Source organism: Canis aureus, chromosome 1, assembly GCF_053574225.1.
Source record: "Canis aureus isolate CA01 chromosome 1, VMU_Caureus_v.1.0, whole genome shotgun sequence".
Lineage (NCBI taxonomy): Eukaryota > Metazoa > Chordata > Mammalia > Carnivora > Canidae > Canis > Canis aureus.
In genome coordinates, this window is record NC_135611.1 from 84,209,224 (window position 1) to 84,234,440 (window position 25,217).

A 25,217-nucleotide genomic window follows, 5' to 3' on the forward strand; every position below is an offset into this window, starting at 1 on the left:
ACTTTGTTTTCATTTCTTTCTTTCTTTCTTTCTTTTGCTGAAGTTTCAATTTCAGGAATCATACTTTTTTGAGACTATTTTGCCAGCATTACCACGTGACAGCTATGGTATGTTTTATTTCACGTATATTTGAGTCTATTAGGATTAAGGGTGCTTCTTAGAATCTATGATCATGCTACATCTCCTTAAGTCTACTGATTTAAAACAATTTTTTAAAAATTTTTAAGTAATTTGTCCATCCAACATAGGGCTCAAACTCAAAACCTCAAGATCAAGAGTTGCATGCTCTACCAACTGAGCCAGCCAGGTGCCCTTAGTCTACTGATCTTAAATGAATGATTTGTTCTGTTTCCATCTTTGATCAAAAATGCAACTTTGCCAACATAACACTTTTCACTCGCAGAGCATAGCTGCATTTTGTTTGTTCTGGTGACATACTGCCCTTTGAAATTAGGTGTGGAATTGTTTTTTATTTCCCTCATAGTATTTAGTTTCTCACTCTTGTTTTTTTCCCTTCTAAGGAAGGATTTTAAAAACATACTGTGAAGTTTCAAGTTTCTCTTATTTCAGGTTAACTGTATGTTAACTGCTATTTTCAACTTTATATTTTAAGAGCGACTTGTTCATTGGAATTAGGTTGTCTTTGGAAGGGTTGGTTGGATCTGTCCTTGGAGAGACACACGGGGTGGAGAATAAAAAATCCTGTGTTTTCGGCCATTCTTTTTCCTAACTAGATCAGTGATGCTGGCCAAATGACATGGTCTTGTTTATGCTTCCTTATCTCATTGAAAAATGAGCAGGTTGGGGCAGATGATTCTTGATTAATTTAGATATTATTTGGTATACTTTTGACATTCCATGCTTCTACTTTTATTTTTCTGGAATATAAGAATAAAGGATGACCATATGCATATTGCAACTGTTGCCTGTGACTTCTTTCTCAAGCAGATTAATAAATGTAGCCCATCTGCTTATAACTTTAAACTTTGTTTCCCCTTGTAATAAATGCCCCTGAGTTGACTGAAGATAGTACTGTTAAAACAGCAAGAAGCAGTATTTCTCTCTCTGTAAATGTGAATAATTCAAGATTTAAGTAACAATCCATTTGTAAGTAGCTGCTGACCAGGTGGGCAATCACAAAAAGCTGAAAGGCCCAAGGACAGAACACCAACCCACCCACACACCAAGTAGAAATTCCCGAATGTCAGCAGCAGCCACAAGCATCCTTCAGTGGGCTCCTTCTTGAAAAAGCTGTCACCACGTGCAGGGTGATGTACACGAGTGCCTGAGGCAAACACGATGCTGTCGGCGGTGCTGTGTTAAAGTCCCCTACCTTGCAGCCTTCACACGTGATGACTCCGTAGTGGATCCCGGAGGACTTATCGCCACAAATTTTGCATGGTATCACTTCAATTTGTGCTGAAAGGGGAAAAGAGACATTCTGAGCTTCTTCCTTTTGCTCTCCTATCTCCCTCCCCACCTCCCCCCTGCATGACCTCGGTGTCCGAAGACCCTGAGGCTTAGGGTCACCTGCCACTGTTTGCATGGCTTCTCTAAGCTGCCTCTAACTAAAAGGGCATCCAACTACCAGCACTTGCTTTGTTATTCCAAAACTAAAAAATATATAACCAGGGACCAGAAGTTTTCTAAATTCTTAGTTCACTGCTTTCTCCTTTTTAAACTTGATCTGGTAATTAAATTGACTCAAAAATCCCTTGAACCTGTGGCTTTGGTTTTCTTATTTTGCATTTCAAACATGAAGTCACTGAGAGCTATCACACTGCCTTTTTTCAACAGCATTTTAAATAAGTAAATAAAGCAAAACTGGAAGGGGTGGCGGTGGCTTTATGCATTATGTGGCTGGATGTTTGCTTGTGAAAATGTCAATGGTGACAATACTTACTGAGTATACTCTGTATGTCCACGAAAATAATAAAAGTTGTTGACACAAGATAGGCTATATTGACAGAAATAATTTCGCTAATAAAACAAAATTAATACATGGAGAAATCAGGGGAAAAATGATACAACATGTGGCTACTTTGATGTCAATACCAACAAAATAATTTCGTGGAGATGAGGACATTTGGGCTGATGTTGAAGATTGCTTACAATGAGATTATGCTGACGTGAAAGGCAAAGGGCCCAGCAGAATGGAGTGGAAGAGGTCTGGAATGACAGTGACTCGTGATCATTGGGATAGACAGCTCAGCTCTATAGGAAACATGGGCCATATGGTTGGATAAAGGGAGTGATATGATAATGGAGCTCCTGGGAGTTACATAGAGGAATTTTCTGGCCATAATGATTCAAGGAAGGGAACAGGGTGAAGACATGATAGAAGCATGGTTTGGGTCCCTTAGAAAGGTGGGTTCAGCAAGCTAACCAGAAATAAGCAGAAGACCAACTAAAAGACTATTCCAAATCTGGTGCTAGGAGATGAAATTGTGGATTACATCAATAACAGGATAAATAAAGAGGAAGAAGGAAATAGAAAGACAGTTCAATCGGAATAATAAATGAAAGAAAAAATCCAGAGGTAGAAACTGATGGAGAATCAAAGGTGACTTCCAGCTTCACCCTGGAGGGTGAGGTTCAATAACAGGTTTGACACAAATGGGATTGTTGGTAAGGCAACTCGTATGTGTGCACGGGGAGGCACCTGTATGTTGAACCTTTTGGAAAGATGAGTTTAAGTCATCAGTATCGAGATTATGGATGAATTCGTGAGATAAACTTTATTTAGAATGTAGTAATTCCTATGTCCCTGGTAGTATTCTAAGTGTTGTTAAAATTGTACACACCAGGAAGAGCTGCTATTCCTGTTCCAAATTTAAAATAATTATGCAAAATATGCCTCAAAATGCTTTGTACATCAATCTGCCATTTGGATGCTTTTCTACAGTTTCCCACCCTGGAATATACAAAACAGATAAATGCAAGACATAACCTGTTTTTTTTCTTATTGTTTTACATTTTTGAAAAAGATAATCCTTAGTTTTAGGAGAGCATATTCAATTTTTTGGAATTAAATATTTTACAGTAAGTTCAAGTCATCTTTATAAGCAAAAAATTCAGTGTTATGGGCCTATTTTTCATATGAGAAAACTGAGGATCCAAGACATTAATGATACCCTTGAGTTGATTTGGGAGATGGCAACCAGAAATTATCCAGTTTTCCCAATACTTTGTTTAGTAACCCTTTCTCTTCCTATCACAGAGATACGATATGAATACAATTTTGAATTCCTATATTATCCCAACAGCACCAGCTAAAGAGATAATGATAAAAACATGAGAAGATGAGACAATAACTAAAATAGTTATTAGCGTAAGTATTTATATTGCTTCTGTTTCTTCAACTTTCAGAATTCATGAACTGGTATTTGTTTTCAAGGTTTAGTGATACGGGGAAAAAAATGTGAGATTTGACGTAATTTTCTTCTGTTTTCCTGGATTCCTGTTCCTAATCTGTTAATGGTTGGGTCCATGGCTAAGATAAAATTCTTATATTGTTATCTGGTTTATAGAGTTTAGCTGACAAACGACAATGATTTGTGAGGATTAAATGAGATATTTCATGAAGAAGTGCCTGGCAAACAGTAAAGAGCTACAAAATGTCAGTCTTTATCAGCATTAGAATTATTGTTAGCTGGTATTTCTAATGCTATTGGACAAGAATTATGATACATCATGTTATTATTCCTTTATTAAAAATCTTATTTAAAAAACTCAAATGAATGACACTATACATTATTTGTATTTTTTTTTTTTTTTTTAGTAATAACCTTTCAAACAGTGGATTCTTTATAATGATTACAAAATTGACTAAAAATACCAGGTATCTACTGTACAGTTAGTTGTTAGGCTTATATGATTTTAAGTCAGAGGCACTCTTTGCATAAATTACTCCCCAGGGAGTAACTTACACGTGGGGAGAATCTGCTTCAATAACTTCTTAATTATAAAATGATCTAACTCTAAAGGAAATGAAAATAGAGGTAATTTGCCCCCTAGGGTGTGAGAAGATGTTTTTGAAAGCCACAAAGGTTATCTTATACAACTCGGAAAATACAAATGGGATAAGGAATGATTCGATAGAGCATCTGCATATTTATACATATTTATTATCCTAGCTCAACATGTAATCCTGAAGAACTATAAACATTTTAACAGTATTTTTAAAGAGAAAGAAGTCACTTTATAAAAAGTCACATATAAAAAGTTTATATGTGTTTTGCTATGTGTGGGAAGGGATTATCGACTTGGAAAACCTATGACCGTTCTTACCTATTATGGTGGAACAGGTCATTTGAGGTTCATTAGAGAAGATAAACTTAAATAATTTAAAGGACTAATTCTGTTCCTTTGCTCTCGTTTAAAATAAATAGTTGCTAAGCTACAACATCATAGCTCATACTAGGTATTTTATAAAGCATGTCTTCAAGGCAGAGTATTTCAGACACTGATTAGGACAATACATGGCATTTTTGCTCCAATATAATAAACACTTCTAGTTGTCTTGCCATTAGTCCAGCCACCAGTCCACAGTTATCTTGCAGTGGACGCAGATCTGCGACGTGCTATTTATCATGGTTTCAAGCTGAACATCTAGGGAGGATTTGGTGGCTTGGATCACACCAGCTGTGAGAGTGAAAGCACCATAAGGAAACTGAGGGAGGAGCTCAACTTTCCTACTCTCGTGTGACTCATGGATTAATTCAACAACAGTGTTCTCTGAAAGATGAGCATAAAGGAGCCAGAATGCCCTGAGAGATGGCTTGAGATGTGCTCATTTCTCAGTTTTTCCATTTCTTATATCTTCTGCTCACTTACATTTTTTCTATCGATAATCCTCTGTGGAGACTAGAGTGAAAATTTTATTTACCCATTCATTTGTGTGTGTGTATAAAAGTAATCATATATAGTATTTTGGAAGTGATCTTTGTATGTCAAACAATAATCATGAAAGATTTAACATAATTTGATGTTTTACCTTATATAAAATCACTTCATGAAGTACAATTAATTTAATACCCCATGATCTGGCAGGCAGGTCCTATTCAACAATTATAAACTAGTCACAGTTTGTCTCTTCTTTGAAGATGACAGTTCTCTCCTCTCCCCGCAGGACCTCCTGAAGGCTCTTCCTTGCTTAGCGCCCCTTCCTACAACACTGCAAAAAACCACTGTGTGTTCGGTTCTTCCTGATGATCAAAATGTACATGTCTTTTTGTTCTGCTCCCTCAGAACCCCCTGCTGGTGAAGGCAGGTGTTAAGTTAGATTAACTAATCCAGGCTAATGCATTCACTAGAAAATGCATCACTTTGATGCATCGAAATACCTTAATTCTTAAAAGAACCCATCAGGAATGGTAGTAAGAGTGGACTGTTAAGGTACTTTCTAGTTGAAGGAAACATTTTTACTGCTTGTGTTCTTGTGGCTCTCAATTCCCTATTCCATCTCCTATACTTCAGCCCAGCCATTTTTATAGTCTGGGCATTTTAAGTATAATTGTGGAAAGGGTCTAGGTAGTATTTTACTTTTTTTTTTTTTAATTTTCTATCAAGACCAAAAGAGAATTTGTATAACTCTTAAAAAAGCAATAGTCCTAATTTTCTTTCTTTCAGTACAACCGAGAGTCAATATATTCCCTTTTGTAAAAAAGGCTTTAAACCATACTGATTTCCCATATTTGGGGTGAGAAGAAGTAATCAGAATCTTGTAACTAGGGTGGATATATATTTTGGAATAGGTCCCCAAATGATTCTGGTACAATAAGGTTCCTATTGAGGATTAAATGAATCAAGTTATGAACTAGGAATTCTTGGTAGCAGGTAAATTGCCTGCAAAAGAAATAAAACCCAGTGACAAGCCTATGATCTGAAAATTCTAAGGAATGACCAGGAATTCCCTATTTTCCTGACCTTTGGTTTGGGCTATACTTTTAGCATCTTTTTTTTTTTTAATAATAAATTTATTTTTTATTGGTGTTCATCTTTTGTTTTCTGTCTTTCTTTCTTTCTTTTTTTATTTATGAGAGAGAGAGAGAGAGAGAGAGAACAAGCATGAGCAGGGGAAGGGACAGGGAGAGAATCTCAAGAAGACGTCCCACTGAGGGTGGAGCCAGATGCGGGGCTTGACTGCAGGACTCTGAGATCATAATCTGAGCCAAAATCAAGACTTGATGTCCAATTGACTGAGCCACCCAGGCACTCCCCTTTCTCTTTTCCTGAAGGGAAATAAGGAGTATCTGCCCCATCTACAATAACTTCCATTCCTGGATACTGGGTTTGCGCCCGAGTGTCTGTTTCCCAGAATTTTACAGCTATGCTAAAAGTGGGCAGTGCAAGAAAAACTTCTAATGTCTGAGTTTAGTTTGCACATACAAAACTTCCAATAAGGATGACTATTTTGGTTAAAATTTCCTTTACACATGGTCTCAGTAGCCCAATTTGTAGCTTACCTATCATTTGTGGCAAGTGGAAATTAAAATCCATTTGTAGTTTTTCCCTCTCTCACTGGCTGACTGATAAGTTTATACCCCTATTTGGCATACAATCTTCTGATGTCACATAAGAGCAAACCTATAGGAGCAAGTATTTCTAAGATCTGGTTCCACTGTAACTTTGATTTATCAGAAAAGAGCCCCAAGAATGAAGTATGGAAAAATGAGACCCTCAGGAAAAAAACAAAAGTCTTTGAGCTTTATATCATGCTACGTGGTGACTCTAAAAGATTCCTGACATTGGGATCAGGTAAGTGTTCATATATGTTTCATCAGGGCACACAGCATCCTAATCCCAGCTTTCTGCTTAAATGCCAAATACAGTGCACGTGATTCAGTGGACTCTCTTTCCTACTAGAATTCCTCTAATTCCTCTATCAATATTTGGGATATCCCTATCTTCTTAAATTCTCCTCTGTAATATTCTGAGTGGTAGTCTGTGTGAGCCTTTGGTTCCATTCAGTTTAGATAGATAGCTATTGAGTGACCTACAGATAACATTTATTTTTATATTATTCTATCTGTTAATGACATGTCATTGGAAGCCAGAGCAAGAAAAAATTACTATCATATGAGAATGGCAAAATATGAATTTTTTAAAGTCATGATTTATAGGATTATCATACATATGAACAGTCCGCCCTGAAGAGTTGCTTGCCTACTCTCACTCCTCAAAAGCCTGAAACAACAGAGAATGAGACCAACAAAGGACAGTGGCAGCAATTAGTGTTATCATTAATAGCAATTACTGATAATAAGTTAAATATCCCCCTTGGAAGTTGTAGTGGTTTTAAACTCAACAATTTATGAATTAATTTCCATTAACTACATCTTGTCTTATAAAGGTTTTAATTTTAACAAGATAATATGTGTGTAGGAGCTGACATCATTCAGGATGAAAGCAGTAATGTGTCCTGTGACCACCTACGGTATGGTCTGCATACCAGGGGCATTGGCATGACCTAGAGGCATGTTAGAAATGCAGGTGATCTAGACTTAGCCAAGACCAATTGAATCAGAATTTGCTTTTTAACAAGTTCCCTAGGACAGCATTCAAGGTTGAGAAGAACTGCTCTATGATGTCCAGGTAATTAGAGTTGTTGCTACTCTGAGAACTAATGGAATTTTTAATTTCTTTGGCATTAAGGGAAATGAAAAACTTTTTAAGATTCAGGAACAGCAGTTTCTGCTGTTGTCTGTTAAGTATTTCTCTTTTGTTCAAAAGGCAGTAGGATACTTGAAGGGTTGGTTACAAAAAAAACCTGGTCATTAATTGACAAGGGATGAGAAAAAGAAGCCAGTGTATTTCCAGAAACATCTTGCATTACTGTAATTAACACCCAGTGTACTGGGTTTCCTTTATAGATTTTAACGATTGTCAGCTGTGGTGACGACATCTTCATATTGTAACACTGTGTGGTAGTATGTCCTCCCTCTTTTGTGGACCTGCTCTTGAGGTTTGGCCACTAGCTCACTTTCTGGATGTTCTGCAAAAAAACCTCTCCAGAAGATTTTAGAAAGTAGTTTTTCTATTTTAAATTTTTAATTGCACAAAGTTTACTTCTTTTGGTGGAGATAAGGAGGTCAAACAGTATTTGAAACAGAGATGATCTCATTTCAGCTCTCCATGGTAATTCTGAAGATGATACATTTGGAAAGCTGCCCCAAATGTGGAGTCATATTAGTTAACAGAGCTCAGTAGACATGATGGCTACTCATCGCATCCCTCCCACCTATCATCACGCTGTCCTGAACCGTACTTCTCAAAGTGTGGTCCCTGATCAGCAGTACTGCATTACCTGGGTGCTTGCTAGAAATTCGGGTATTAATTTCTACATTAGACCCATATAATCAGAATCCGCATTGTAACAATATCTCTGCAATTCATGGGCATGGTGAAATTTGAGAAATTCTGGAAGAAAGAAAGGGAAGATGTTCTACAATTTAACTCTCCAAGTGTCTACCCCCTAAACCACAGCTCCATGTGAGGAGAACTTCATCTTAAAAAAAGAAGACATGGAGCACCTGGCTGGCTTAGTCAGAAGAGCACGTGACTCTTGATATCAGGGTCATGAGTTCGTTTCCCACATGGAGTGTAGATTACTTAAATACATTTTAAAAACTTAAAAGAAAGATGACATGTATTCTTGATAACTAATTTTTTCAGTTATAAAAAGAAAACAGCGATTTTTTTGCTTCAGCGAAAAACCTGTTTCTCTGTAGTTCTCTCTTTTGTTTCTGAGCCTTTCTCTAGTCTTCATTTAGCAGAAATCTTCTACAGAAAGCTTATATTTACGTGGCACCCCCTGGCGTTCTCCAGGAATGGAGAACTCCACACACCAGGTCACACAGATGACTCAGAGCGAATAAGCAGACTTTATTCCCTGGATAAAAATATAATAAGATAAAAAAAACCCTCTTTCTGAAAGATGAACAAATACAGCTTTTCTATGTTAAAAATCAAATTGCATTAAGAGAATGAACAGGTAAATTATGGACAGAATGAAAATATTGTAAAACATATATCTGACAGAGGACTTTTATCCAAAATATTCAGAATTTTCAAAATTCAAAAAAATGAGCAAAAGCCCAGAACAGACATCTCAGCAAAGAAGGTGTATGAATGGCAAACAAGCATATGAAAAGCTGCTCACATCATAGGTCATTAGGGAATTACAAATTAAAACAACGTGATGCCACTATACACTTATCAAAATGACTAAAATCTAAAGAAAAAAACCTGACAAAACCAAACGCTAGCAAGGATTCAGAGCTAAAGGAATGCTTATTTGTTGCTGGTGTGAATGCAAAGTGGGACAGTCACTTTGGAAGGCAGTCTGGCAGTTTCTTAGAAAACTACATGGTCTTACCATATGACCGAGCAACTGAATTGGAAACTCTTATCCACACAGAAGCTTTTGCATTAATGTTTATGGCAACTTTATTCATACTTGCCTCATAAATGATATATCCTTTAATACATGAGTGGATAAACCAACTATAGTACATCCAGACAAGGAATATTATAAAAAGAAGTAAACTATTAAGCCATGAAAAGACATGGAAAAGTCATATGTACATATTGTTAAGTGAAAGAAGGCAGTGTAATTCCAACTATATGACATCTTGGAAAGAGCAAAATAGAGACAATAAAAAAATCAGTGGTTGTCACAGATTCAAGGGATGGAGGGAACATAAATAGGTGAAACATAGAGAATTGTTAGGGTAGTGAAATTATTCTGAAGGATATAATGGTGGATACACGTCTGTTCATTTGTTGAAACCTATAGGATGACACAACACAAAGAGTGAACTTTAATGTACAGACTATAGTTAATAATGTATCTGTACTGGCTGCAGTAACTTCTTACTAGACACGTCTCTAGAGGCAAGGGACACAAAAGCAAAAATGAATTATTGGGACTTCATCAAGATAAAAAGCTTCTGAACAGCCAAGGAAACAATCAATAAAACTAAAAGGCAACCTATAGAATGGGAGGATATTTGCAAATGATACATCAGATAAAGGGCTAGTATCCAAAATCTGTGAAGAACTTCTCAAAAAAAAAAAAAAAGAAAAAAAAGAATTTCTTAAACTCAATACCCAAAGAACAGAAAATCCAGTCTAGAAATAGCCAGAAGACATGAACAGACATTTCTCCAAAGAAGACATACACATGAAAAAAAAAAAAAAAGAGAGACATTATAAATGGCTAATAAACACATGAAAGAATGTGAAATATCCTCATCATCAGGGAAATACAAATCAAATCACAATGAAATACCAACTCACACTGGTCAGAATGGCTAAAATTAACAAGTCAGAAAATGACAGATGTTAGAGAGGATGCAGAGAAAGGGGAACCCTTTTGCACTATTGGTGGGAATGCAAACTGGTTCAGCCACTGTGGAAAACAGTATTGGGATTCCTCAGAAAGTTAAAAATAGAGCTACCCTACGACCCAGCAATGGCACTAGTAGATATTTATCCAAAGGATATAAACATAGTGATTCATAGGGGCAAATGCACCCCAATATTTATAGTAATGCCTACAATAGCCAAACTATGGAAAGAGCCCAGATGCCCAACAACAGATGATTAGAAAAAGAAGATGTGATATATGTATGCAATGGGATATTACTCAGTCATCAAAAAGAATGAAATCTGGCCATTTGCAATGATATGGCTGAAACTAGAGGGTATTATGCTAAGCAAAATAAGTCAGTCAGAGAAAGATACCATATGCTTTCACTCATGTGGAATTTAAGAAACAAAACTGATGGAAGGGAAAAAATAAGATAAAAACAGAGGGACACAAACCAAAAGAGACACTTAATTCTAGAAAACAATCTGAGGGTTACTGGCGGGAAGGGGGTTGGGGGAACAGGGTAACTGGGTGATGGGCATTAAGGAGGGCACATAGAGCTCATGTAATGAGCACTGGGTGTTATATACAACTGATGAATCACTAAATTCTACCCTGAAAATAGTTAACTAACTTGAATATAAATAAAATCTAAAATAGTAAAAGAGAGAGAGAGAGAAAAGAAAAAAAAATAATGTATCAGTATTGGCTCATCAATTGTAACAAATATATCACACTCATGCAAAGTATTAATAATAAAGGAAATTGTATGTGTGGGGTGAGTAGATATATGGAACTCTATTCAACTGTTCTATAAATCTAAAAAGGCACTAAAAATTCTATTAATTATTTAAAATAATTGAATTACAGAAAACCATTTCTCTTGATGGAGGTAGTGAGAATCATCTGAAACAGCCCAACAAAGACAAATCAGGAATACTTTAAAAAACATTTAATTCAGCAAGCAAGTGTTCATTTTAGGCCACAAATAAAAGTAAATCCAAGTTTCTATTTTCAAAATGAATACAGTGATTGTACAGCCCTACACAGGTCTAAATCATTTTTTGAATGCAAGGCAGACTGGGATAGTGCTAGATGAGCTTGGAGTAGAAGACACTGATTTCAAGTAGGGGGAAGCTCGAAGATTTGGTTGACGAGGTGGTTTTGGGCCAGGTCCTAGACAGTGAGCAGCACTTCAGGTGGTCAATATATAGGAAAGTGGCAAAGTTGAAATTGGTGACTAAAGATTGAAAGAGGAAAATCCAATTATGAGAGTAAAGTTCTAGACAAGATATTTAAACTTATTTTGGGGGCCTAGTTATTGGGGTTAAAAGATCAGTAAATAGTAGCAGAAAGCTTTTAGAACTATCATACTAATATGCTTTCTATCTCTAGTCACATACACCAGGTTGAACTACATGAAATTACCACTTTTTTTCTGCAGGAAAGCACTCAGTATTGGCAATTTCATATGGCTCAATGCAGTATTACTGTTTACTATGCTCTAAGAAATGGTTCATATACTACTTTCTTTTTAAGAATACTTGGAAAAACAGTCAACAGGGACATATATGACAAATATGAAAATAAAGACATTATATTATATAATGAAGATAGAAAATTTAAAAGTTGGAAGAGGAACATTAATTACACACACACACACACACACACACACACCCCAAGAAAATCCCGAGGAACTGAGATTTGGGATGGAAAGCATACAATACGACTTCTCATTTTCTTTATTGATACAAGCTGTAGAGACCATTCCTCAAATTCTTAGCACTTGTTCAGAGAGTTCAAAAATAAGAAAAAATATGTCTTTCTCTGCTTGGTGGCAAAGAAAGGCTAAATCTCTTGAAGTATGTTAAAAAAGAGACAAAGCAGGACCACAGGGAGAAGAACTAGGTTATATTCTAAAAGGCAGTGATCAGAATTCAATTTCAATGCCTTTGCTCTGGAAAAGAGAAACCTTATAATATAAAAATGGTATATCATCCTCTTGTAAGGTATTTGGGTGGATTATTGTCCTGCAAGAAGACAGTGTCCACATAAGATCAGAATGTTAGCACCATATTAACATTTTTCCCCCCTGATGTCATATGTTAATTTAACTGGCTCATTATGTCCTGTAATTTGCTTGGATGACCAAAAACTGAACAGTGGTATTAAGTGTCATGCTTTCATATTTACAAACTTAATCTGTTTTTTAATATGTGCTTAGCCATTGATGCAGCAAATTAATTACATAAACAACTTTAGAACATATATGAGGTATTTGCATCTGTTTTATGTGTCAGAGAGAGACGGTGAAAGAGACAATGGAATGGAAAATGAACAGTCACTACAAAGACTTCCTTTGCCATCAGAGGGTTGATTTAGGGAAAAATTTGCATGAAGAGACATTCCAACATGACATAGGGAGTTTTCACTTATGGGAAAACACCTCGGACATATAATGGCATCAGCGACTATTTCATAAGAACTCAGATTTTAGGCACTCATTTTTTTGGATTATCTGCAAGAGCTTTGATTTTGTTTTTAACAGATAATGCTACAATAGCAAAATATATTGCAAGCTTCTGCATTGAGAATTAGACTATCATATCATTTATGTTCTCTCAAAGGCATGTATGGGTTCATCCTTACATAAATAGCCTTTACAAGAAAAGGAGACATGTAAATTTTAAAGGAAGGTGTTCTCATCTTCACACAGCACCAGAAATTATTTTAGGGGTGAAATGATAATTCCGGAAGTCACTTTGGAAGCTAGGTTTTATAATTTCCCCCCCATGCTAAACATCACAAAGGCACTCTATCAATGTAGGCAAAGGCTTAGCCACTCAACAAATGGAGAATTATGAGTGCCCAGCTCCCTCGAAGACTGAGTGCCTGTTCTGCTGATACTGCACACTTTCCCTAAAGAGATTACCAGCATAATCCTAAATATTATAGGACCCAAGCTATCTTATTTTTGAGCTCATCAGATCCAGTATGCTGCACGTAATCCGTCACAGCTTTATTCAGTGTTTATGTAAGCTGGTGCAAGAGTTGTAGGAACATTGGTGACCAAAGTACCAAGAACAAATATCGTGATATTCAAATTTCACTTTAACAAGTTTCCTTTATTTTTTTCCCTATAAGTGGAAAATTCACAATCATTATTTGATAGTTTTTGATAACATCTGCATGGAGACATTTATGGTTGACTTATTTGTTAGCTCTGTTTCTTATATATTAATTTCTATCAGAGGCCTTTTGAGGCTACCAGTGAACTGAACTGGTAGGAAAAAGAGAAGGTTTTTTTTTTTTTTTCTTTTTTTCTGTCATTTCTTTAGAGGTTTGAGTTACCTCAAAGCAGCAGAGATATTTCTTTGGGGGGAAAATAATAGAGGAAAAAAATTGGTGAAAACTAGAAATTGCTGAGCACAGTACTAAGTATTTTACTGTAGTAGCTTTTTAAAAGGCTGCAGGCTTAAATTTGGATATTCCTTTTAATTCCACTAAAATTTAAAAGGAAAGTAAAATATTTGTTTCTCTTTGCAAAATGATAAACACACATTTGCTCATATAATTCATTTTAAAAATGCGGCGTGTGCATGTGTGTGCGTAAACACACACACACAAGCTTAAAATCAAGCATTGTGTTTTATGAATTTTACAACAGCAGGAAAAATTCCTGTTTCTTTTTCTCACCAAATCAGGGTAGAGAGGAAAACTTATGTTCACCTGTCAGCCTCTGCTAATTGTAATTCAGACTCAAAGAGGATTAAGTGCATAGACGTTAATACGTCCAGTGTTATTAATTTCTAAACAACAATAGCAACAATATCCCGAGTAAATCTGTCAGTAGTAAGGATAAATAGTCGTTTAAAGACTCCATTGATGTCAGAACTGCAATCTGCTGGTAATGGCTTATTTCTCCAATACAGTCTTTAAATACATACATTTTGAAATCAGTGAATAATTTCATTGAAATATCCATACCAGGAAGCTGTAAGTGTGCAAAGAAGTAATCTGAGTTTACATAATATCTGAAGGACTTTAGTTTGATTAGTAACTTTTTTGAACAATTGCAAGGTTTGTATTATTTGAAACAATTATGTTAATTTACATTTTAATATTTCCCAACTGTTTGTTCCTTGCTACCTAGTAATAGCAAAAAAGTGGCAACACATCATGCATCACATTGCCCTGATATATTTTTAAAACAAATGCTCAAAACCGGTCTCAAAACATTATGAGATAATGTGCATTTGGGGAACCAGCTACTAACTTGTAAAAAATTATGGAGAAATATTCAAATATGATTCACCTTATTGTTAATAATCCCTCAACCATATAGATTTCCTTTTTGGAGACTAGGTTTCTTACATATGAGAAACTGTCTGGCATAATAATAATAATGTGAATTTTTAAAAAATCAGAAAAGTAAAATGATAGTAATAATAGGAACGCCAATGACTAAAATCACAGCTACAAAACTGTGACAAGGATATTCATAGAGTTAACTTCATGCTAGTGTAATGTGGCAGGTGACTACCTGAATTCATTCTCAAAACTTATGCATTTGATACTTCACTGCAGGATATGATAATACTTATGCATAAATATGTTCTCCAGTGTAAAATAAAGCCTGAGTGACTTATTTATTATAGACATTCTCAAGTCAGAAAATATTTTATTGTGCTCACACCTAGCCATCAATTCATTTTGCTGAGCGCTTACACATGCTTCCTGTTTTGCCTGAAGAATAGTTTGTACAGCTAAGCATCAGAAGAGAGAAGAAAATGCAAAACTCACCAGTGGCGTCAGCTTTGGTTTTGAGCTCGTTCTCACACATTTTGACGTATCAATTAAGAGTCTAACTGAAAAATATTGCACTTCTCACTGGAGGTCTGATGACCGCCCCAATGTTACTCCACAACTAGAATCCCAACAGACTGCATTAATGAGATTAAATGAAGGAGGGAGTTAAAGGCATCAACTGTTCCATTTCATTAAGGAAGGGTGAAGGGCTGCCCAGGCAAGGAAGGCAAGAGGGAGAATATTGGTTTTTCCTTTTGATACTACTTATTCACGGAAGAAGGCAGTGCTCGCAAAATCACAATCAGCACTTTATTTATTTATTTTTAAATATTTTATTTATTTATTCATGAGAGACACAGACTGAGAGAGAGAGGCAGAGAGACACAGGCAGAGGGAGAAGCAGGCTCCACGGAGGGAGCCCGATGTGGGACTTGATCCCGGGACTCCAGGATCACACCCTGGACCGAAGGCAGGCACTAAACCACTGAGCCACCCAGGGATCCCCACAATCAGCAGTTTAAAAACATTATCCACCCCCTACCCAGAACTGTATGGAAATGTGTTATTTCTGCACTGAAATTCTTCTTTGTTCTCAGCCCTTTGGAAGTAGATCCAATGGGCCTATGCCATGTGACACGGGTCATCTCTGTGATTATAGGAGTATAAATTTCCTTCAGAATTTCTTTGCTCCCATGATTTTAGACCTTCTGTTGAGGTCCAGGGATGAAGGATGGCGCAAAGGTATTACCATGCTCCTGTTCTTCCAAATGCTGGATCACAGTTGTCTCTGGAGCACACAGGTATTTTACAGTAGAAGAAAAAACGCATGCCTTATAACATGTGGTTGACCATAGAGCCTGGGAACCAGTCTGAGAACTCAGCATCAAATGTGTCACCTGACTTCAACGCTGGAGTCTAAAGTGACTTCATTCTTCCTGCATGCCTCGGTGCTCCCACTTGCAAAATAAGAACAACAGAGACACATGGACAGAGATTTCTGATCCTCAGCCCTTGCCAGTAGGAAGGATAAATATATAACTGCAAAAATTGCTTTAACTTCCATAGAAAAGAGCATGATCGTTATGTGAGAGCAAAATGCTCATGAGGGGCAGCTTTATTTAAGCTTCTCTTAGAGTTACCAAATTGATTCAGTGATGAATCTCAATCCTCTCTCTTTACCGTCACCTTACCTCTGGGACAGCTCTTATTTTCTTTTCACTAATCACTTGTCAAAAATGGTTTCCTGATTTCCTTCCCTTCTCTTCCTTTCTTCTCTTAAACACCTTTTTTTTTTTTTTTTTCCTGGCCCACATTGTAGTAGAAACTGCTTTTCAATAGGAAGAAAGGCAAGAAGTGGGGCAGGTGGATAGAGAAGACTGTGCGAACCCACAATATCATTGTCAGCATGGTGGAGCTGAGACCAGTAGTTTCTAGCTTTGGATGCCCATTGGAATAATCTGGAATACTTGAAAATATCGATGTCCATCGATTTCTCTCTTACCTCCCATTGATTTTTTTTTTGTGTGGGGCCAAGGCATCTGGAATTTTTAAACATTTCCAAAGTGATTCTAATGGGCAGTCAGGACTGAGGACCCCTTGAAATGTTCCTCAGAATCACCAGAGACACATGTAAAATGTATAGATTCCTGACCCCCATCAACTATTGAGTCAGAATCACCTGAGGAGGAGCCTGGGAAGCTATGCTAATAAGCACTCATGCACTTGCAATGCTTAGGTAAGTTTGAGGAAAACCCTGGACTTTGAATTAGAACATCTGGTTTTGAATTTTTGAGGGAGTTCTTAATTTTTTTCTGTGCTTCAGCTTTCATAGCTCTAAAATAAGATCACAACACCTGCCTGCTAGATCATTGACCACTCCATCCACCGTGATCACCCCCGGGATCCTATTTCTCCACCACTCATTGGTACTGGTGTTCTTCATTAATCCTTTTTAGATGCTTACATTTCACCTTGACTATAAGCTCCTTAGGGATAAGCGCTCTCTGTGTGTTTCCCAGTGTCTAGCATAGAGATTCAATAAAATGTATGGAGCCCATCAGTGCTGAGTATACACCTACTGATTGCAGAAAGGGGGGGCCATACATGAGTCTCACTGTCTAGTCCCACCATTCCCTTTACCTCATGTTTCACTTTTCTGGCTCATCTTTGGGGTATATTGGCTTATTTTCTTGCTGTTCCTTAGTGGAAATGAGAGAAGGTTAAGAAAAAAAGAGCTTTTTTTTTTTTTGCCTCTTTTTTAAATTCCTTAATCATAATTGGTTGTTAGCATAGGAACATGGAGTTTGGAATAAATAACTTCTCTTGATTTTTCCTTTTCCCTTAATCTACTACTTTCCCCTTCATCCCCTTTGTCATTGCCTCCTTGGACTATAGTCCCATTGGTTTACATCTTCCTTCCATCCTATTGGTGGATCTCTTTTTCTCTCCTTAGAAATATTATCATTAGTTGACCTCTCCTGCTGGATGGGTCTTCCCTGAACTCACTCCACTGTAGGCAGAGGCTATTCTACACTTGTCACACCAACGTGGCACTTGGACTGTCCCTGGTATCCCAAGACATTTCTAGTGGGATGGAAAATTTCTTAAAAAACACACAAACACAACTCCCACAATTCAGGGAGGAAATGAGATGAAGCTTTTTAAATGAAAGAAATGTTGTAAGAGATAAATAGCTTGATTTCATAGGAAACTGTTCGCCTTTGGCATTGTGGTTCTCAAAGTACAGTTCCCCAGATCAGCAGGATCGGCAGTAGCACCTGGGAGCTTCTCAGAAATACAAAGTCTGGGGCTCTGTCCAGGTCTACTGAATCAGAAACTCTGGTGTGTGTCGGGGAGAGGGGTGTCCAGCATTCCATGTTTTCACAACCCTCCAGGTGGTTCTTGTGCACACTCCAGTTTTGGATACTCTGGTTTACAGCATGGGTTTTCCGATCAGAAGAAGTGAGAGGTAATTCTCACCACCATCACAAACTGGTGTGTGGTTTGGACAAGTTGTAAAGTCTTCTGACTCCTCAGTTGCATCATCTGTAAAATGGCCATTAGTACACCTACCTAATGGGAGTGCTGAAGAATTTAAAGTGCAATGAGATGATTCCTGTATTCAGCACAGTCCCAAGCCCAGAATAAGCACTCCGTGACTGTGCACCATTACTCTGATATTACCTTAGTGGATAATAGAATCTTGTACTTTAAAAAAGCTCCACTCTTTGTTTTTACAAATGTCTCAAAACTTAACTGCACATTGGAATCACTTGGGGGATTTAAAACAAAAAATTATCCTATTCCCAAGAGACTCACTGCAGACTAATTCACTAAGAAGTTTTTGAAGTGAGATCTGGCATTTTCATTTTTATTTACAGAAGATACCCAGGTGATTCTGATATACACTGTAATACTGGTATGTAATACAAACTGGTATGTATTAAACTCAATATTGCCATGAAAAAGAGGTGTGAGATGAAATGATTCATTATTTCTATGATTTTTCCCCAATTCAAAGGCAGAAAAGTATTGAGAAATGCTTAATGTAGGATCTAGAGCAGAGTTTCCCACCTTGCCATCGCTGACATTTTTAGGCTGGATAATTCTTTTTTTTTTTTTCTGGAGAGCTTTTCTGTGAATTGTAAACATCCTTGGCCTTTATCTATCTGCTAGATGCTAGTATTGTCCTGCAGTTGTGACAACTGAAAAGGCTTCCAAATATTGCCAAATATCCCCTGGGGGACGAAATAGCCCCCAGTTGATGACTCCAGTTGTTCTTGAGTTTCAGTGTCTGTACACAAATCCAGGCTTTAATATTTAACAGCTATACGATTATAACAAGCTACAAGCCCTCTGTGCCTCAGTTTCCACTCTCATGAAATGGAGATAATAATAATAACCACCTCATGGAGTTCCGTTATGCTGTTTGAAAGACAGAAGAGAAAATGTATCTTAGGCACTGAAAATGGTATCTAGAGCAAGGTAGATATTATAGACTGAATGTTTATGCCCTCCCAAATTCAGATGCCGAGATCCTAACTCCCAGCATGATGGTAGCAAGAGGTGAGGCCTTTGGGAGGTGAGGCCATGAGGTAGAGCCTCATGAATGGGATTAGTGCCCTTCTCAAAGGACACCAGAGAATTCTCTTGTTCTCTCTTCACATTGTGAGGATTATAATGAGAAGTCAGCAGTCTGCAGCCTGAATGAGAGCTCTCATCAGACCCAAGCATGCTGGCACCCTGATTTCAGACTTTCAGTCTCCAGAACTGAGAGAAATTCACTGTTTGTAAGCCACCCAGTCTATGGCACTTTGCTGTAGTAGCCTGAATAGACTAAGATAGCACATATTCAGTAAATGTCAGCCATCATTTATGCATATGTGTGTGTAGATGTTAGTTATAGATGTATGTATATATATAGCATGTGTATGTGTTATGATATATATATATATATATATATATATATATATATATATACGCACACACACATATCAATAGTCTTATTTTGATTCCAAAAATACTGGGGAAACTCTTTCCTGAAGTCTTTATGTATAAGTTGTATATCCATTCATCAATTTATCCTCTGAGTAATGACTCAGAATGACTAAATACTTGTATACATCTTAAAGTCTATAGCTGGTGTAGGAGACAGAGAAAATGAAAAGCATGTCAGAAATGGAGCAGGGCTGTTTCTACCCTTTTGTAGCTATGCTTTTCTAAGAAGTGACTTAACCTTTTGGACTCACTGTTTTGTCCTTGTAAGGAAAATAACGTAAGGGAAAAATGACTTTCATGTATTTGTTTTAACAATGTGAAAGCATATGCGTCAATATCCTGGTATACAGAAGGCACACAATAAACATTTAATTGTGTAATGTAGGAATCATATTAGTGGGAAACAACATGGCCATTATTTCTGTCTTCATGGAAGTCATGGACTTCAAGTGGCATCATTTCATCTAAATTGACAGGTAAGCAGTGAAAAGTTTCTCCAGCCATGAAAACCATTTTGTTCTGTCAAAATTGCATTTGCAAAATGAGGTTTCTGAACAATACTTAGTAAAATTAAACATATACTTAAAAATAAATACACTTTAGTGTAGTTAAAACTATACATTCTCCAGAAGGCTAAAAGAACGGATTATCCTGATGGTTTTATAAATGCAATATTTACGTGATTGCTCAATAGCAAACTTGTAAACATCTTTGGCCTCTGTCCACTAGATGTCAATATCACCCTCTAGCTGTGACAACCAAAAATATTTCCAAATCTTCCCCAAAATCCCATGAGAGACGCTTACCTTGTGCGACCTATTTAAGACAGTTCAACATTATACTTTTTGAGACACTGTACAGTAGTAATTATTGCTTTAATCAGTAGCTAAATTATTCCGGTGACAGAGCTTGTAAATATTTAACTTTGATTCAAACCTGTATATAAAAATATTTACATTTCCAAGCATTTTCTCTACAGTGCTTCCATTTATTTTCCATTCAAGGGTAAGTTATATAGACAACAGAATCAAAAACAAAGAGACTAGCAATATGCTTACTGGATGATGACATTGGTACTAGAACCCAAAATTAAAATGGCAGAAATCCTGAGCTTTGGTGGTTCATATACCAACACATTCCTAAGTTTCCTTCCAAAATATCATGTTTTAAACTTTAAGAAAATGAATGGGAATAACTTCCCAGTTTTCTGGAAAACTCTAGATTCCTTTCATTATTTGACTTATTAGATTGATAAAATATACAGATTTTGGAGAATAAGTAATCTTTTATTTGCATAAAAAATACTATTTTAAAAGACCAAAGTCTTTTAGACTTCTTTAGAGCAGTTTTAGATTTAAAATAAAGTTAAAAGATAGAAATTTTCCACACACCTATTGCTCACACACATGCAAAACGCCCCCCATTATCAACATCCCTTGCCATAATGATACATTTTTTTTAAACAAGGATGAACCTACACTGACACATCATAATCACCCAAAGTCCATAATTTACGTTAGGGTTCACTCCTGATGTTGTACATTCTAGAGGTTTGCACAAATGCATCATGATGTGTATCTATAATATCATACAGAATATTTTTGCTGTCCTAAAAGTCCTCTGGGCTCTGCCTATCGACCTTCCCCCCTCACTTCCCCAAACTGCCTCTGATCTTTTTATTATTTCCATTGCTTTGCTTTTAATATTTCTGATATTAAGCAAACACTATCTAATTCAGTAGAAATCCAAGCCTTAGGAGCTGACATCTGAATATTAGGATCTGGCTGAAATCTAACTTCTTGAATTCTGACATTTGTTCATTCAGCAAACACTTGTGTGTTGAATGCATCCAATACGCTGGCAACTGAGTGAAATACCTTCCCTTATGAATTCCCAGTAGGTAAGCCTATGGTGCAGGAGAGCCAAGAGATTTCCCTGGTTCTCATGTGGCATCTGTTTGATTATGTTCAACGATGGGAAGTTCAGCACTTTGCAAGACAGCCAATTCACTATTGCAGAAGAACTGCTGATCAATCAATTATGATTTCCTAAAGCCCACATGTTGTAGTATGAGCACAAGGCTTGCATAAATAAAAATAGGATGTCCCTGTTGTTCTGTTGGTCTTATCAGTATTACAAACACTATCAAGGGATGCCTGGGTGGCTCAGTGGTTGAGCCTCTGCCTTCTGCTCAGGGTGTGATCCTGGAGTTCTGGGATTGAGTCCCACATTGGGCTCCTTGCATGGAGCCTGCTTCTTCCTCTATGTCTTGGCCTCTCTCTTTCTGTGGCTCTCTGAATAAATAAATAAAATCTTAAAAAAAAAAAAAACACTATCAAAAAGTGCTTTGGGGGGAATCCCTGGGTGGCTTAGCGATTTAGCGCCTGCCTTTGGCCTAGGGCATGATCCTGGAGTCCTGGGATCAAGTCCCGTATCAGGCTCCCTGCATGGAGCCTGCTTCTCCCTCTGCCTGTGTCACTCCCTGACTCTCTCTCTCTCTCATGAAAAAGTAAATACAATCTTTTTTTTTTAAAGTGCTTTGTGGGGCAGCCCGGGTGGCTCAGCAGTTTAGCGCCGCCTTCAGCCCAGGGCCTAATCCTGGAGACCCGGGATCGAGTCCCACATCGGGCTCCCTGCATGGAGCCTGCTTCTCCCTCTGTGTCTCTGCACCCCCTCCCCCCATGAATAAATAAAATCTTAAAAAAAGGGCTTTGGGTTAGTTTGTCACTACTTCATTTTTGGCATCTCAAGATGAGTGCTGGTGATACAGTTTTAACTCCCTAGTCCTGTAGCTCTGGTCTGTAATTTGTTCTTAGGTCTTGCTATTGAGGGTCCTTAGTGCATATGTGTATATATGCATATATATGTATCACATAATACATATCCATATCTGTATACATAAACTTATATGGCATAAATACTTGCCTATATGTAATTCATCTTTCTCTGCCTATTTCTGGATATGGGGCATTTGAGTTATTTCTAATATTTTGGAAGCTTTTTAGTTTGCCAGGAACCTCAAAGATTATTACTAAAGAAGAATCTGTAATTTCCAATATAGCATTCATCTAGAGACTTGTCTTCACTTAAAGTGGCAAATTTCACTCTCAAAAGCCACTATTCACTGGTGAACTTCAACACTGCCTTAATGACCCTTGTACCTCCTTCCAGTCTGAAAGTCATCCTCCTGAGTGGAGGAGACACCATTCTTAAAAATACGCAAACAGATTAAAACCATAAGAACATTTGCCAAGGTATCTTAACTTGGAGGTTGAGTTCAGATAAGCTTCTTCATAAGCCTGTATGTGATGGAGACTACTATTATCGGGTGCATGAGAGACAGCAGTAATTTTGCATGTTGCTCAACATGCAACATCAGAGGATGAGCTTTGATTGTTCTAATCTAGGGCATGTGGCTACAATTTGCTGCACCTGGGGCCTGCATTATTCTAATACTCTTGCATGGGCTTCATCCATACCAGCTCAGAATTTTCTAGCAAAACCATTCTTACTTCTTAAGAGCATGGTCTTCTTTCATTGTGGTCATCAAGAAAAGTAATTTTGTTAACATCAGTGATTTTTAACTCTAGATCTCTAGGCTCTGTCACATATTGCTATTGCTTAGATTTTATTATTATTTTTTCTTTCTGTACAAAGGCACCAACAACATAATTTACTTGAATTCAGATACAGTCATTAGTGGTAAGCCAATTCAGTTTTGCTTCAATACCGCAAAGGAGTTGTGTATCTCATCTTGTATCTTCTAGGGAGCATATTCACCAAGAGACAACTTAACAACCAGATACAGTAAATTTACTTAAAAATGTAGAAAGTCTAAGAATGGTAGCATTATCTCTGTGTGTGTAGTCCAAGTTTCTATTAGTAGAAAGAAATATGTCCCTAAAGTATCCTATAAGATAAAACTGTTTCCCTTCACTCATCCTGGGACACCTTACACATTTTACAGCCAACCAAAATGACTATTTCACCGAACAGAATAAGAAACAAATGGAGAGTGTAAAACCACATAAACAAGTCACATGTTGGTTAATTTTTTAAAAAAGATTTATTTATGTATTTATTTATTCATGAGAGAGAGAGAGAGAGAGAGAGGCAGAGACACAGGCAGAGGGAGAAGCAGGCTCCATGCAGGGAGCCCAACGTGGGACTTGATCCCGGGTCTCCAGGATCAGGTCCTGGGCTGAAGGCGGCGCTAAACCGCTGAGCCACCCGGGCTGCCCCATGTTGGTTAATTAAATGTAAATTTAACATCCTCAAAAAACAAAATCTTCCCTTTCTAACTCAAAAGTGAAAACAAGAGTTTAGTGTGATCTGAAGTCAAAAGCAGAAAATCCAGAGGAGTGATTAAAGGCAAATATATGGGGAACGCCTGGCTGGCTCAGTCAGTAGAGCATGTCACTCTTGATCTCAGGGTTGTGAGTTTGAGCCCCACATTGGGTATATACTTAAAAATAAAATCTTAAAAAAAAGGCAAATATATGAAACCATTCACTGTTTCCTCTTTTCTTTTTCTTTCTTTCTTTCTTTCTTTCTTTCTTTCTTTCTTTCTTTCTTTCTTCTTTCTTTTTTTCTTTCCTTCCTTCCTTCCTTCCTTCCTTCCTTCCTTCCCTCCCTCCTTTCTTTCTTTCTTTCTTTCTTTCTTTCTTTCTTTCTTTCTTTCTTTCTTTCTTTTTTTCTTTTCTTTCTCTTTCTTTCTTTCTTTCTTCTTCTTCTTCTTCTTTCTTTCTTTCTTTCTTTTTTCTTTCTTTCTTTCTTTCTTTCTTTCTTTCTTTCTTTCTTTCTTTCTTCTCTTTTTTTCAGATTCCATTTATCCATTTATGAGAGACACACAGAGGCAGAGACATAGGCAGAGAGAGAAGTAGGCTCCCTGTGGGGAACTTGATGTGGGACTTGATCACAGGGCCCTGGGATCATGACCTGAGCCAAAGGCAGACACTCAACCACTGAGACACCCAAGTGCCCCATTCACTGTTTTCATTTGTCGAATCCCTTCCACGGCCCACAGAAGTAACGAGTAGTAGCATCTAGCTATTACTGAGAACTTAATACGTGGTAGGCATGTGTTAAAAGCTTTAATTGCATTCTTATCTATTGTTCCAACAACTCTGGGAGGTAAGTATGAGTACTCTCAAGTTGCCTGTGAAGAGTATGAGGCACAGTGGGGCTAGGACATAGAACTTTTCAGTGGTGTTCTCAAATGAGGTCCAAAGATGAGTAGCCCGTGTTATCTATCACCCATTCCTCTGTACCTGTTAAAGATGCACATTCTTCGGCCCACCTTGGATCTACTGAGGGGTGGTCCAAAGACTCCAGGGATGAACATTAGACCAATCTGTATTTTAAGAAACCCTCTAGCTGATATTAATGACTGCTAAAATCTGAGGACTGTGGCTTCTAATACACCCTTAATAATAGTGGATCCATTTCTGTTCTGATATTTAACCCCATGTTCTAAATCACAAGCTATAGACTTGTTCACAAAGATGAGTGATATTTAAGAGCATTACGATTAAGA

General features: G+C 37.2%; 1 protein-coding gene across 2 annotated transcripts in view; it reads right to left on the minus strand.

The window, feature by feature from the left end:
• The window catches only part of RORB (RAR related orphan receptor B), a 200,718-nt gene that overhangs the window by 63,002 nt on the left and 112,499 nt on the right, over positions 1 to 25,217 (minus strand). For both annotated transcript variants that reach the window (XM_077906831.1, XM_077906822.1), the window contains exon 2: positions 1,334 to 1,419. In XM_077906831.1, the coding sequence (XP_077762957.1) occupies positions 1,334 to 1,419 (86 nt within the window). The remainder of the gene's footprint in view (positions 1 to 1,333; positions 1,420 to 25,217) is intronic.